The following is a 12607-nucleotide window of genomic DNA, read 5'->3' as shown; positions in this document are numbered from 1 at the left end:
TGTAAAAAAAAAAAAAACTATTTTAAACAATTTTAAAATTTGAAAAAAAATTATATAATAAATCGGGGCTAAAACTAAACTTACCTTACTATAAATTCTTTAAAAATAATAAACCTGTGGAAATTTTTTTTATAAATTGTATTAATAGACCACTTACCTGTAAAACGGTGGTTTTTCAATGCGTAAAAACCGGAGGCCTTTACACATGTGCAACTCTTATTAAAAAATAAAATAAAGGAAATCCAAGTCGCACGCGCAGACTCCTGCGCGCACGCATTCAGCCTCTTAACCCCTTGGGTCAGAGGAGAGGAAATGCCGGTTTTCCCCGCATGCACTGTGCATGCTGAAAACCGGCAATTCCTCCGGGCACATGTGAGTACCCCGTCCGTACTCACGCGTTGGGAGAGGAATTACTGGGCCATTGTCTATCAGGCCTGCTTTGGAGTTTAAAATATGGGATCATGTATGCTAGTTATATAATGGACCTAACACCTGTCTGAGGCTGAACCACACTGTTCGCAACCATGGTGTCATATTTGACCCTGAAATGACCCGCTGACCATTTATCCGCAGCATATTTAAGACCGCCTATTTCCACCTCTGTAACATTGCCCGTCTCCGCCCTTTCCTCAGCTTATCCACTGCTGAAACCCTCATCCGTGCCTCTGTGACCTCTAGACTTGACTTCCAATGCACTTCTACCCTACGTAAACGTGAGGTGATCCAAAACTCGGCTGCCCGTGTCCTAACTGGCACCAAGTCCCAATCGCCCAACATCCCTGTGCTCGCTGACCTACATTGGCTCCCGGTTAAGTAACGCCTCAATTTTAAAATTCTCATCCTTGTTTTCAAATCCCTCCATGGCCTCGCTCCTCCCTATCTCTGTAATCTCCTTTAGCCCCACAACTCCCCTGAGATATCTGCGCTCCTCTAATTCTGCCCTCTTGAGCATCCCTGATTATAATCGCTCAACCATTGGTGGCTGTGCCTTCTGTTGCCTAGGCCCGAAGCTCTGGAATTCCCTGCCTAAACCTCTCCACCTCTATGGATCTCTTCCCGCCTTTAAGACGCTCCTTAAAACCTACCTCTTTGACCAAGCTTTTGGTCACCTGCCCTAATTTCTCCTGTGGCTTGGTGTCAATTTTTTTGTCTTGTAATACATCCTGTGAAGCACATTGGGATGTTTTACTATGTTAAAGGTGCTATATAAATACAAGTTGTCTTTTTTTGTTTAAGATCTGTTTTTACTGATTTCCACTCATCAATTCCTGATTTTCTTTGGGGGGTGGGGGGGTAGTTATGAATATGTACAAAAAATCATTTCCTATTGAATTTGAGACCACCCCCCCCCCCTGAAATTTGTCATTGTTTTCTTACCAAAAACTGGCAAATGTGTGCAAAATGCAACAATGATGTTAGTATGCACGTTGTGTGCTGTACATGGCATGCTGATGTGATGCTTGCATAGCTTTAGATCCTACTTTTTGGCAGGAAAAGAAATGTAGGCTATCCAATTTTATTTTAAGGGGATAAATTTTAAGTCCCACTGTGCGGACTTTTTTTTAATACTACAGCAAATGTCAATCTTTACATTCCTAGTTAGATCTAGAACAAGGACAGCAGTGTGCTGATGTATTAGCACACTGATGGTCCTCTGAAGACCAACGCCAGCCATTAAAGGCAGACTTGAATCCCACCCCAAGGCATTTTTTTTAATAACCAAGATCACAATATTTTCCCTGTGTATGATCTTCAGCACTTCAATATCCCACTATCGTGATGCCAGCTAAGTGGCTGGAGCCGCAACTATAAACAATTTACTTTTAATTTTAAAAACTGAGGATTAAGTGAGTGTTGGTGAATCTCATATATGTGAAGTTTGCAAACCATGTAAATAATTGTGGGTTGCATTTAGCTTGACTGTACATTTCTATCCCATGCTTTTTTTCTTGAGTTTAGCGATGTTCAAAATAAAAACTGTTGTTTTTCTTTTACTGAATTTTCTCAATTTAGAGATTAAAAAAAAAATTTTTTTGAACGTCCAGTTTTTTCCACTGCCTTTTTCTCCATTTTTTTTCCAAATAAAAATAAAACCCAGGTTTCTTAATTGGAAATAAAAGCTTGACCTGATGGTCCTTAATAATTCCCTTCTAGCGAAGCACTGTTGGCCAAGATGGTGGAGTCAGCAATAGTACTGTACCAGTACATTCATATCATCTATTTGTCTTTTTTCCCTCTACTTCAAACCTTCCAGCCTTGTTATATTTAAATGGAACTTACCCTCTGGAGTCCTAACTTTAGTCCAAGCTCTCACTGCTGAATTAAAGTTAGCCAGGAGGTTAAGTTTGAGTGGAAAAATTTAATGTACCTTTTTAAAAATACCAAGCTTCCCCTGTGTGATTTAATATCCAAGTTGGAGGAAAAATACATACCATATACACTTGAAAATAAGTTGCACCCCTTCCCTCCGAGCTCTGAGTCTTGTTCAAGATAAGGGGCCACATAAAAATATTTCTGGCCATCAAAATTCTCACCACGGATGGCATCTAGTTGGAGAGTGGCGATAGCTGCAGGGAGAGGAGATTTAATATCGGCAGCAGGAACCAGGACTGGAGTCAGGAGGGAGAGTTGCCATTTAACTATTGGGTGTTGGAAGAGTGGAGTGACAATAGATAGGAATACACTGGTTGAAATGGAAAAAGAACAGACACAAGGCAACATGCTGAGAATTTTGGCGGCTACAAATCTTGTTACCCCTTGCATTATCCGAAGGTCATAGATCTTTGAGGAAGAGGATGCAGCTTATACATGAGTAAATATGGGATGCGTTTTTCCTTAACCTCAGACATTAAATCTGGCAGGAGGTACTTGGTATTTTTACAAAGCTAAATTGAATTATTCCACTCAAATCTTCTGGCAAGTGTGGTGTGGAGACATGTAGCTATAAAATTGCACCCGGGGGACAAGTTCTCCTCCTCTTCCAGGGAGCCTGAGTAATAATACCCAGTAGTGCCATGTCTGTATCTGATGTATAACCTTCAGAATTTTAGCTCCATAAACTGTAAATCGAGGTATGATGATGAAAAAGTACACTATTTTCATCAATTATTTTTTTTAATTGTCAGATTTAAAATTGTTTGGTGGTGCTGTGTTTTGGAGCTCCCAAGTGTTACACCACAATGTAGGCTGCCAGCTTAGTCTACATTCAGTTCCTATCTTATCTGCACTGCTGACTGAAGATAACTGGCTGAGTCCAGAGGGGCGAGGGGAAGGGAAAACCCAAAGGGGGCATTTTTCCCAGACTGCAGTCATGCACCTTTTTGAAGTACAGATGGAGCCTAACCCTAGAAGGCAAGAGGAGAAAAATCTTCAGAAACAGGGGGTCTTGCTTAACAACAAATAAAGTCTTTGGCTAGGCTTGTTTTTTTCCCTCTTGACATACATTTGCTTCTCATCTAACTTGAGGCATTTCCCCTTTCCCTAGTTTTCTAACTTTTATAATGAACTCTTGTCTCAATTGAGTGCTTCTTTTGTGTTAAACTCTGGTTTTGGTTTATGAAAACAGCCACAGAGAGCAATTGGGATGTGAACACGAACTTGTTTCAAGATCAAGGATCAAGTGGGTAGGAAGGATCTATTCCCCTTAGCAGAGAGGTCAATAACCAGGGTTCATAGATTTAAAGTAATTGGTAGAAGGATTAGAGGAGAGTTTAGGAGAGATTTTTTTCACCGAAGGTGGCGGGGGTCTGGAACTCACTGCCTGAAAGGGTGGTAGAGGCAGAAACCCTAATCACATTTAAAAAGTACTTGGATATGCACTTGAAATGCTGTGAACTGCAAGGCTACGGACCAAGAGCTGACAAGTGGGATTAGGCTGGATAGCTCTTTTCGGCCGGCACAGACACGATGGATCGAATGGCTGCTTCTGTGCCGTAAATTTTACGATTCAATTTTAACCTATAATGTATTGTAAATTTCAGGACTGTACTTCCTGTCAACTTTTTCCATTATGTATTTCTGTACCTACATTTATAATGGAAACTGCCTCTAAATTTGTCACGGTGCAACTATACCCTCCTGCCAGTGTAGGTGTGGCTGTGCTTCCACTTAGGAGGATGTCACTATAGTTTCCATTACGAATGCAGTCAGAGAAATTATAGAAATATTTTTTTTTTAAAACCTAATGTATGACTCAAATGGGGATTGAATTATTTCTGCATTCCGTGGTCCAATTATTCCCCAGCCTTTTTACCCCATTTTACCTGAGGACTACACTTCTTGACTCTCTCTGTGCCATGTTATAGGAGATCGACTGGTAATGGTAAACATTTTCTGGTTGAATTGTCAAAGCTTTTATTTAAAAACTGATGTTTCAACAGGCGGTTCTGCAGTTGATGCCCTTTGAGGTGGGAGACATATAGAAAGTTAAACTTTGGATAATGTTTTTCAAAACCTGGTCTACTGATCGTCTGCTATGAGGATAAAGTAAACCTGGCTCCTGAGCGCCACAATGTGCAATTGTTCGGGCACTAATTCTCTTCAGAATTTTTTGAAACCCAGAAAAAAAGTTGGAAATAACTAAGAAAAGAAAGATTTGCATTTATATAGCACCTTTCACGACCTCCAGCAGTCCCGCAGTGGTTTACAACCAATGAAGTACTTTTTGAAGTGTAGTCACTGTTGTAATGTAGGAAATGTGGCAGCCAATTTGCACACAGCAAGCTCCCAAACAACAATGTGATAATGACCAGATAGTGTCTCTTTTTATTCAGTGATGTTGGTTGAGGGATAAACATTGACCAGGACACCAGGGATAACTCCCTTGCTCCTTGTCAAAATACTGCTCGTGGGATCTTTTACGTCCACCTGAGGGGGTCTCAGTTTAATGTCTCATCCGAAAGACGGCACCTCCAACAGTGAAGCGCTCCCTCAGTACTGCACTGGAGTGTCTGCCTGGATTATCTGCTCAAGTCTCTGGCGTGGAACATGAACCCGCAACCCTCTGACTCCGAGGCAAGAGTGCTACCCACTGAGCCGTGGCTGACTTTGTGAATGATTGAAGTAGTTTGCTGAGTTGAAGAATGAGGATGTTTTTTTTAAAAAGAAATACAATTTACCAGCTGTTCTGTGCAGACACTACCTACCTGTACTTAGAAACACTCTTTAATTTGCAGAAATAATTTGAATTTTCCATTTTAAGAAAATTAATTTTGGTGTAAAGGTCAAGATCTCAGTTTTATTCACAATAAGCAAGCACCAGGGTTATGGAAAGTCGCCTACTAAATACCCTCTATCCTTTTTGGTTTGAATTTGTTTAATGAATCAGTCAGTGAGGCTATTTAGTATTGTCAGTTGGGTCTCCCCAGTGTCTGTTGTGCAACTTGACCCATGTGATCTCTGGGACCAGTTTCAATTGTCTGAGGGGGTCGGAAAGGAATTTTCCTTATTGGCCCTGGGGTTTTTTCTCTCTTTCTGTCTCTCTCGAGATTACATGACCCCAGGGATGGGAAGTGTAGCTGTGAAACTCCAACCATCATGGGGCATCGGGCAGGCTTGATGGACCAGCTGATCTTTTCCTGTCCATCAATTTTGTATGTTGGATGTAGCCGGTTTTGAGTGGACACACCGTTTTCATTCTACTGGTACAATATAGCAGGTTTCTTGTAATCGCTCAAGCTATGGGAGTTTAACAACAAGATTAAACAAACAAAAAAAAAAATTGCACAACTGCAGACCTAACTTGAAAAAGTTCTCGTATCCTCCTCCACCATCAGTTGCTGCTCTTTCAGCCACAGTGGTCCCTCCCTCGTGCCCTTAACTAAATCCCTGGGTTTTACCACCTCTCTCCCTACTTTCAAAGGCCAGTTAGAAACCTTTCTATTTGACTGTGACTTTGAGCCCCTGCCACAGCTTGGTGTTTCCCTTTTTGTTCCTCCTCCTTGACATCTACTCTTCTTCTATCCTTTAAAGGTTCTAACATAACTTTCTGCACTTTCCTGTTTCTCTCAGTACTACACTGTGTTTGTGCACTTGTAGAGTGAGCCATTGGACGACCCAAACAAACTTTTTGAAAGGTCATCGACCTGAAACGTTAACTCTGTTTCTCTCTCCACATGTGCTGCCTGACCTGCTGAGTGTTTGCAGCATTTTCTGTTATTTCAGATTTCCAGCATCCACAGTATTTTGCTTTTGTAAACTTTTCACCCTTTATGAATGTTGCTTGTTCAGTGTCATTCCTATAGCAAATACATTTTAGCAGCAAAATCTTAACGAGGCTGCTTTTAATGCAGTTTTAAACATAGTATTAACTCCAATAAACCACAACCTGATTAGTTTTACCAGGAGAAACAAGACAAGTGCAACCTTGTCAGGCTGGGCAGGAATAACCTCCCTAGCTTGCTGTGATCACATGCAAATGAAGCCTCTGAGAAAACCCAAGTTGCTAGGGTGTATTCAAGGAAGTGCATTTCACAGAAAGCAGGTGATGATGCACGGAACTATTTTGAAATAATTGCTCTATGCACTAAAAATCCTCCCTCTATGTAACTCCGTGAGGGCTGCAATAAGGAAGTTCTGGTGCTCCCCCAAGTATGTTTTGAAAAAATATAGAGCTGATTCGCAGCCAAAGAAAATGTAAATTATTTGAATGAGACAGTCAGATCAAATCTCCATTCCAGAAGGCCGGTGTTTCTGTAATATAATGTTTTTTGCCATTATCTTTCCTCCCTTACCCCTTGGCAGGGAATTCTCATGATCTTACTTGCTGTCCACTCTAGCTTACAGCAAGGGTCGCCAGTTAGCAATCAGGCCATTTTACTTTTCCTTGGGTCTGGGAATATTGAGGCCTGCTAACTCAACACAGACTAGAGATTGAATCTAGGGCTTTTTCTTGGCTTGTAGCCTTGTGGCAATGATCAGTTCCTAGTGTGCCGTTTATGGAAGTTTGGTTTTGTGGGTTTTTTTTCTCCTCCCTGAAATCTCCCTGGGCCACACACTTTTATTGAAAGATGGGCTGGAGTCCTGCTCCCAGGTGACCTCACTTGCTACTGGAAGCCAGACACCAGATGGTGTACGAGTGGCCCAGGTTGTCTGACTTTTCTGGCCATTGTGTGTGGGGCAGCATTGAACCTTTACTCAGTGTAGCCATGCCTGGAAATGTGTACAGAATTGGAAGTGCATCCTACCACTTTGGTCTAGTGCATTGTAGGTCCAATAAACTGTGATCTTCTATAGTTTTTTTTAAACCATGTTTTCTACTGAAATTACATCTTGTGCAAGAGAACATTGCACTGCACAAAATCTTTTGAGGAGACCATTTGTAATGCCTGTTTTTCCAGTGCATTCCAGATCATAGAATGAAACAGAAGGGGAGGCCATTTGGCCCATCGTGCCTGTGGCTGCTCTCTGAAAGAGCTATCCAATTAGTCCCATTCCCCTGCCCTTTCCCCATAGCCCTGCACATTTTCCCCCTTCAGGTATTTATCCAATTCCCTTTTGAAAGTTATAATTGAATCTGTTTCCACCACCTTTCTAGGCAGTGAATTCCAGACGATGATAACTCGCGGTGTAAAAAAATTCTCATCTCTCGTTCTTTTGCCAATTACCTTAAATCTGTGTCCTCTGGTTACTGACCTTTCTACCACTGGAAGCAGTGTCTCCTTATTTACTCTATCAAAAAAAACCATCATGATTTTGAACACCTATTAAATCTCCCCTTAACCTTCTCTACTCTAAGGAGAACAACCCCAGCTTCTCTAGTGTCTCCACGTAACTGAAGTCCCGCACATTTTGGTAAATCTCCTCTGCACCCTCTAAAGCCGTGACATCCTTCCTAAAGGACACAGTATTCCAGCTGGGGCCTAACCAGTAATTTGTTAAGATTTATAAATGAACACAGCAGTCATTCTGTCCTATTGATATCCTACAAATAGCCATAAGAGAACTGACCAATCCATCTTTTTTGGCCAAGATGTCATGAGAACTTACTACTTGCCTTTGAGCTGTGCCATGGTATCTACAGGCAAGCAGGATCTCAAATGTCTCATGCGAAGGATTGCGCCTCTAACAATGCAGCACCGCCTGCGAACTGCACTGGAGTGTCAGATTGGCTTATAAACTCAAGTCCTAGAGTGGGGCTCTATTTCACGACCTTAGGTGCAGAGGTTAACATGTAAAGTGGTTCAAGTTTATGCACAATTCCGTGGCAAATTCGGTTGTAATAAAGGAACAGTGCAGCATTAGTATGATAGATTGAGGCCTATTCTTGGAGACCCACTCAACATAAACTACCCCCTGAGCACAGCAACCCACTGGCAATGAGAGGTACCAACCTCAACCCATGCGTCCCACCACTCCCTAACCTGACTTGCCCAAGAGCCCTGTGCTGAACATGCTGCTTCAGCCCCCAACCTGCGTTGGTCTCAGTACAAGAAACCTGATGCAGCAATACATTTCACCTACAGATAATGTGAAGGATGCACAGTTCCACAAGCTGTGAATGAGAACATATGATCTTAAAATGTGTGAATGTAGCATTAACCATAAATTATTTGAATGTCCACGGATATGTAGAATAGCTTCGAAATGCAAATACACATTTGAGAACCTAATTTTTTTTAAAAAAATAAACTTTCCTTTGTAACAGGAGGGCATAGCATATTGGCACATGGCGTTCTGGAGATTGGTAGGAATGTGAGCTTATTCCCCAAACAATGTGATCTTGGGTCAGCCTGCATGAGGCTCATTAATTATAGACTCGCCTCACAGATCCATTGAAGAACACAGCCTTCTGTTGAAGTGAAGGTGATTTGGAAAAGTTGTATTGCAGATTGTATTATTAATTCATAGATGTGCTTCTTTTGTACACCAGTGACTCTGTAGGTTTGTTTGTGTCGGCACAAGCCTCCTGAGAAACCCACAAATTTTCTTCACATTTTGCATTCCCTTAAAGATCCTCATCATCTTTCAGATTGATAATTTTCAACAGTGAAATGAGATTAATCAGACCGCGGGGCAGGGTGGGGGTAGAAGGAATATAGCAGGTGTGAAAATCTGTATTTTTTACCTTGCACCATGCGCAAGTATAATGGATATTTTGATACTGTTTTCTTTTAGGTTGCATCAGCAGTATTTTGCTTTTGTATTTGTGTATATTTGGATTGAGCCAGTAAAATAAACCAGATTATGTGCTGTTTATGCAAAGCTGTGTTTTTAAGTGTGACTCCAATCCAAAAACCACTTGAGCTCTTTTCACATGCTGCTGGGTGCCAGTAACAGCTGCACTGTGCCATATTTCGTATCTCACTCTGCCAGTGACGAAAATGACATCTTGATGTTTACAGCAGTGATTTTCAAACATTCCTGTGGTGAGGGGAGCACCCTACAAATATTGAGAACACGCCCTTTCAAATACTGACCAGCTCCCAGGGGCACCTTGTAATAACTTTAAAAAAAGAGAGTTTTGGCTACCTAAAGGAAAACCGTATCATGGCACAGAACATTTATTAGCATATAGCAACCAAAAGAACACATTAAATCTTCAAGGTTGTGCATGCATTATACCTTGTGGCCCCTTTGGGATCCGCTTATGGATCCCAGTCTGAGAACCTCTGGTTTAGAGGCACGCAAACAGAGTTATATATAAAGTTTCCTGCCTTAATGTCAAGCGAGCAACTCCGGGGTTTTTTTCTGTGGATAAAAGAACTTTCTTTTAAAAATAAAACCGCTTCATTCAAATTCCTTCATTGTATGACATCCTGGGTATCTGCAGGCATCCAACTTTGTATTTTAAAAAACGGCTTAACTAGTCCTGATAACAATGTTAACCTTGATTTCAGTCACTGGTCCAGACACTACAATTGAAACAGTTATGGTTATTCCAGTATCTCCTCTTCCCAAGTCATGTTTTCTGTTTTTCCACTCCATCCCTATTTGGCTATAGCATTTAGAAGTTTACAACATCAGAACAGAATTTTGGAATCTGTTGCCAGTTGAAATTGTGTTCTTTGTTAGACTGCTGTTGGATGTAAAGCAGAAAATCTTGGAAATCACTAGCATGTTTGTCTGTATCTGAAAGAGAAAGTAGGATGTTGGCTAACCTATGCATTTCCAACATATTGTTTTTATTTTAGATTTGAAACTATAGTTTTTCCTTTTATCTGTATTAGTGTGTTCTGGTCCTAACATAAAATATGTACATCCTTAATGTTGGGCCAGCTAAATATTTTGACCGTTATTGTGATCTAAGCTGCTTTTATTTTGGCATTTACACGTGTATTCCTTGAATCATCATTTATTCCCCTGCTTTTCTTTCTTATTCACTTGGTTTTTTTTACCTGCAGGGAGCTGGTACTGCAATAGGAGAGCTACCTCCCTACTTCATGGCCCGAGCAGCTCGCCTCTCTGGCACAGAAACAGATGCGGAGTTTGAGGAAGTATTGGAACATGTTCAGAATGCAGAGGTGAGTTTATTTGTGGAGGGAGGATGGAGCAGATTTTTACTGAATGAAGTAATTGTGCAATTATCACTGTTCCAGTAACTGATTCCCCAGTGTCTGCCAGATACATGGGAGCCATCAGCAGTTCACATCTCCTTGAGAAAGTTATTGTTTTGCAGACTGCAGTCACTTTTTATAATGCTGACTAACTGGCAGTCAGAAGTGGATTGGAGCCAGGAGATTACAATTCCTTCTTTAACATTTCTTAAGTTACACCTTTTTTAATATTAATAAAACTACATAAATAGCAAGTAGAAGCTTTCACTCTGCTTTCCTGTACTTGGTGTACAACTAGGTTTTAAGTAGTCTCTCTGGTTAAGGTTAATGTAGGCATGTAGATTACCTATGAAAGAAAAGAAAGACTTGCATTTATATAGCACCTTTCACGACCACCGGACATCCCAAAGTGCTTTACAGCCAATGAAGTACTTTTTTGAAGTGTAGTCACTGTTGCAATGTAGGAAACACGGCAGCCAATTTGCGCACAGCAAGCTCCCGCAAACAGCAATGTGATAATGATCAGATAATCCGTTTTAGTGATACGTAGGAATAAATATTGCCCAGGACACCGGGGATAACTCCTGCTTCGAAATAGTGCCATGGGATCTTTTACGTCCACCTGATAAACCGAGGCCCAGTCTGCTCTGATGTCTCATCCGAAAGACGGCATCTCCAACAGTGCAGCACCCCCTCAGCACTGCACTGGAGTGTCAGCCTGGACTATGTGCTCCAGTCTCTGGAGTGGGACTCGAACCCACAGCCTTCTGACTCCGAGGCGAGGGTGCTGCCCACTGAGCCACGGCTGACGCTAGGTAGGATGTAAAAATTCCAGAACATTTTTAAAGCAGTAATAATATACTGGTTAATCTCCTGAATGCTTCCGTTTGAGGTGATTTCACTTTTGGAAAGCCACTGTTTGTTTGAAGAAAAAAATTATACAAGGAAGAATCAAGAACTTCACCACTAGAGGAAAAACTGTAATGGGGTTAGGAATAACTCAAAGTAAATTCCTGTCCAAGCAAGTAGAAATATGTTGCAAAATGCTAAACAAATGTTCTGATAAATTAATTGGAACAAGTTGGAGTGTGCTAACTGTTTTGCTTAATTTAATTAAAAAAAACAAATATGATTTTGAATTTTGAGACTCTGGGACAATGTTCCTGATGGTAGCTGACCATCTTTCTTACCAAGTTGCCTGGCCGATAACATCAGCTGGATCACATGCTCACCCTCGAGACCTTTCCACATCTCAACAAGCTAGCTTGTGACCGATTAATTTTGCCTGTTAAAGAATGCACCCACAAATCAACTTTCAAATTTTAACTTAGTAACTAGAGACGTAAGTATCAGATCATCAGAAGCGTGGAGAGAGGGTCCAAGAATTTTTTTTTTTTTTTACTTGGAGCTTTGTTGGGATATGGAAGGCTCCAATTGTGAAAGTGGTGGAACCAGAATCCATAATAGCTTTAGGATTTTTTTAAAAATCATTTAAAAATAAACAGGGTACAGGAGAGGAAATTGGACTAAATGAATAGCTGTTTGAGAGCTGGTACAGGAAGTTGGGCCAAATGGCTGCCTTCTGTACTGCAGGATTTTGCGATTCTAAGTCACCTGTGTCTGTCTGACTAAATAATAGGAACATAGGAACAGGAGTAGGCCATTCAGCCCCTCGAGCCTGTTTCGCCATGCAATGAGATCGCTGCTGATCTGCGACCATCCTTGGCCCATATCCCTTAATGCCCTTAATACTTTTGGTTAACAAAAAGCTATCAATCTCCGCTTTAAAATTAACAATTGGTCTAGCATTAATTGCTGTTTGCGGAAGAGAGTTCCAATCTTCTACCACCTTGTGTGTGTAGAAGTGTTTTGCTAATTTCACTCCTGAAAGGTCTGGCTCTAATTTCTAGACTATGCCCTCTGGTCCGAGAATCCCCAACCAGCGGAAATAGTTTCTCGCTATCTTGCCATATCTGTTCGCCTTAATATCCTGAACTTCGATCAGATCACCCCTTAGCCTTCTAAATTCTAGGTAATACAACCCTAATTTGTGTAATCTCTCGTAACTTAACCCTGGAAGTCCAGGTATCATTCTGATAAACCTACGCTGCACT

The 12607-nt window shown here is 41.2% G+C and overlaps 1 protein-coding gene across 5 annotated transcripts in view; it reads left to right on the top strand.

Annotated features, from left to right (window-relative positions):
* Positions 1 to 12607, top strand: part of vmp1 (vacuole membrane protein 1) — a 148309-nt gene that overhangs the window by 82313 nt on the left and 53389 nt on the right. For all 5 annotated transcript variants that reach the window (XM_085964710.1, XM_085964711.1, XM_085964714.1 and 2 more), the window contains one exon: positions 10341 to 10460. In XM_085964710.1, the coding sequence (XP_085820836.1) occupies positions 10341 to 10460 (120 nt within the window). The remainder of the gene's footprint in view (positions 1 to 10340; positions 10461 to 12607) is intronic.

This window comes from Somniosus microcephalus, chromosome 22 (genome assembly GCF_052327205.1).
Source record: "Somniosus microcephalus isolate GS21.2 chromosome 22, FLI_Smic_1.0, whole genome shotgun sequence".
Classification (NCBI taxonomy): domain Eukaryota; kingdom Metazoa; phylum Chordata; class Chondrichthyes; order Squaliformes; family Somniosidae; genus Somniosus; species Somniosus microcephalus.
The sequence above is the reverse complement of the archived record's forward strand: the minus strand, read 5'-3'. Positions and strand labels throughout refer to the sequence as shown.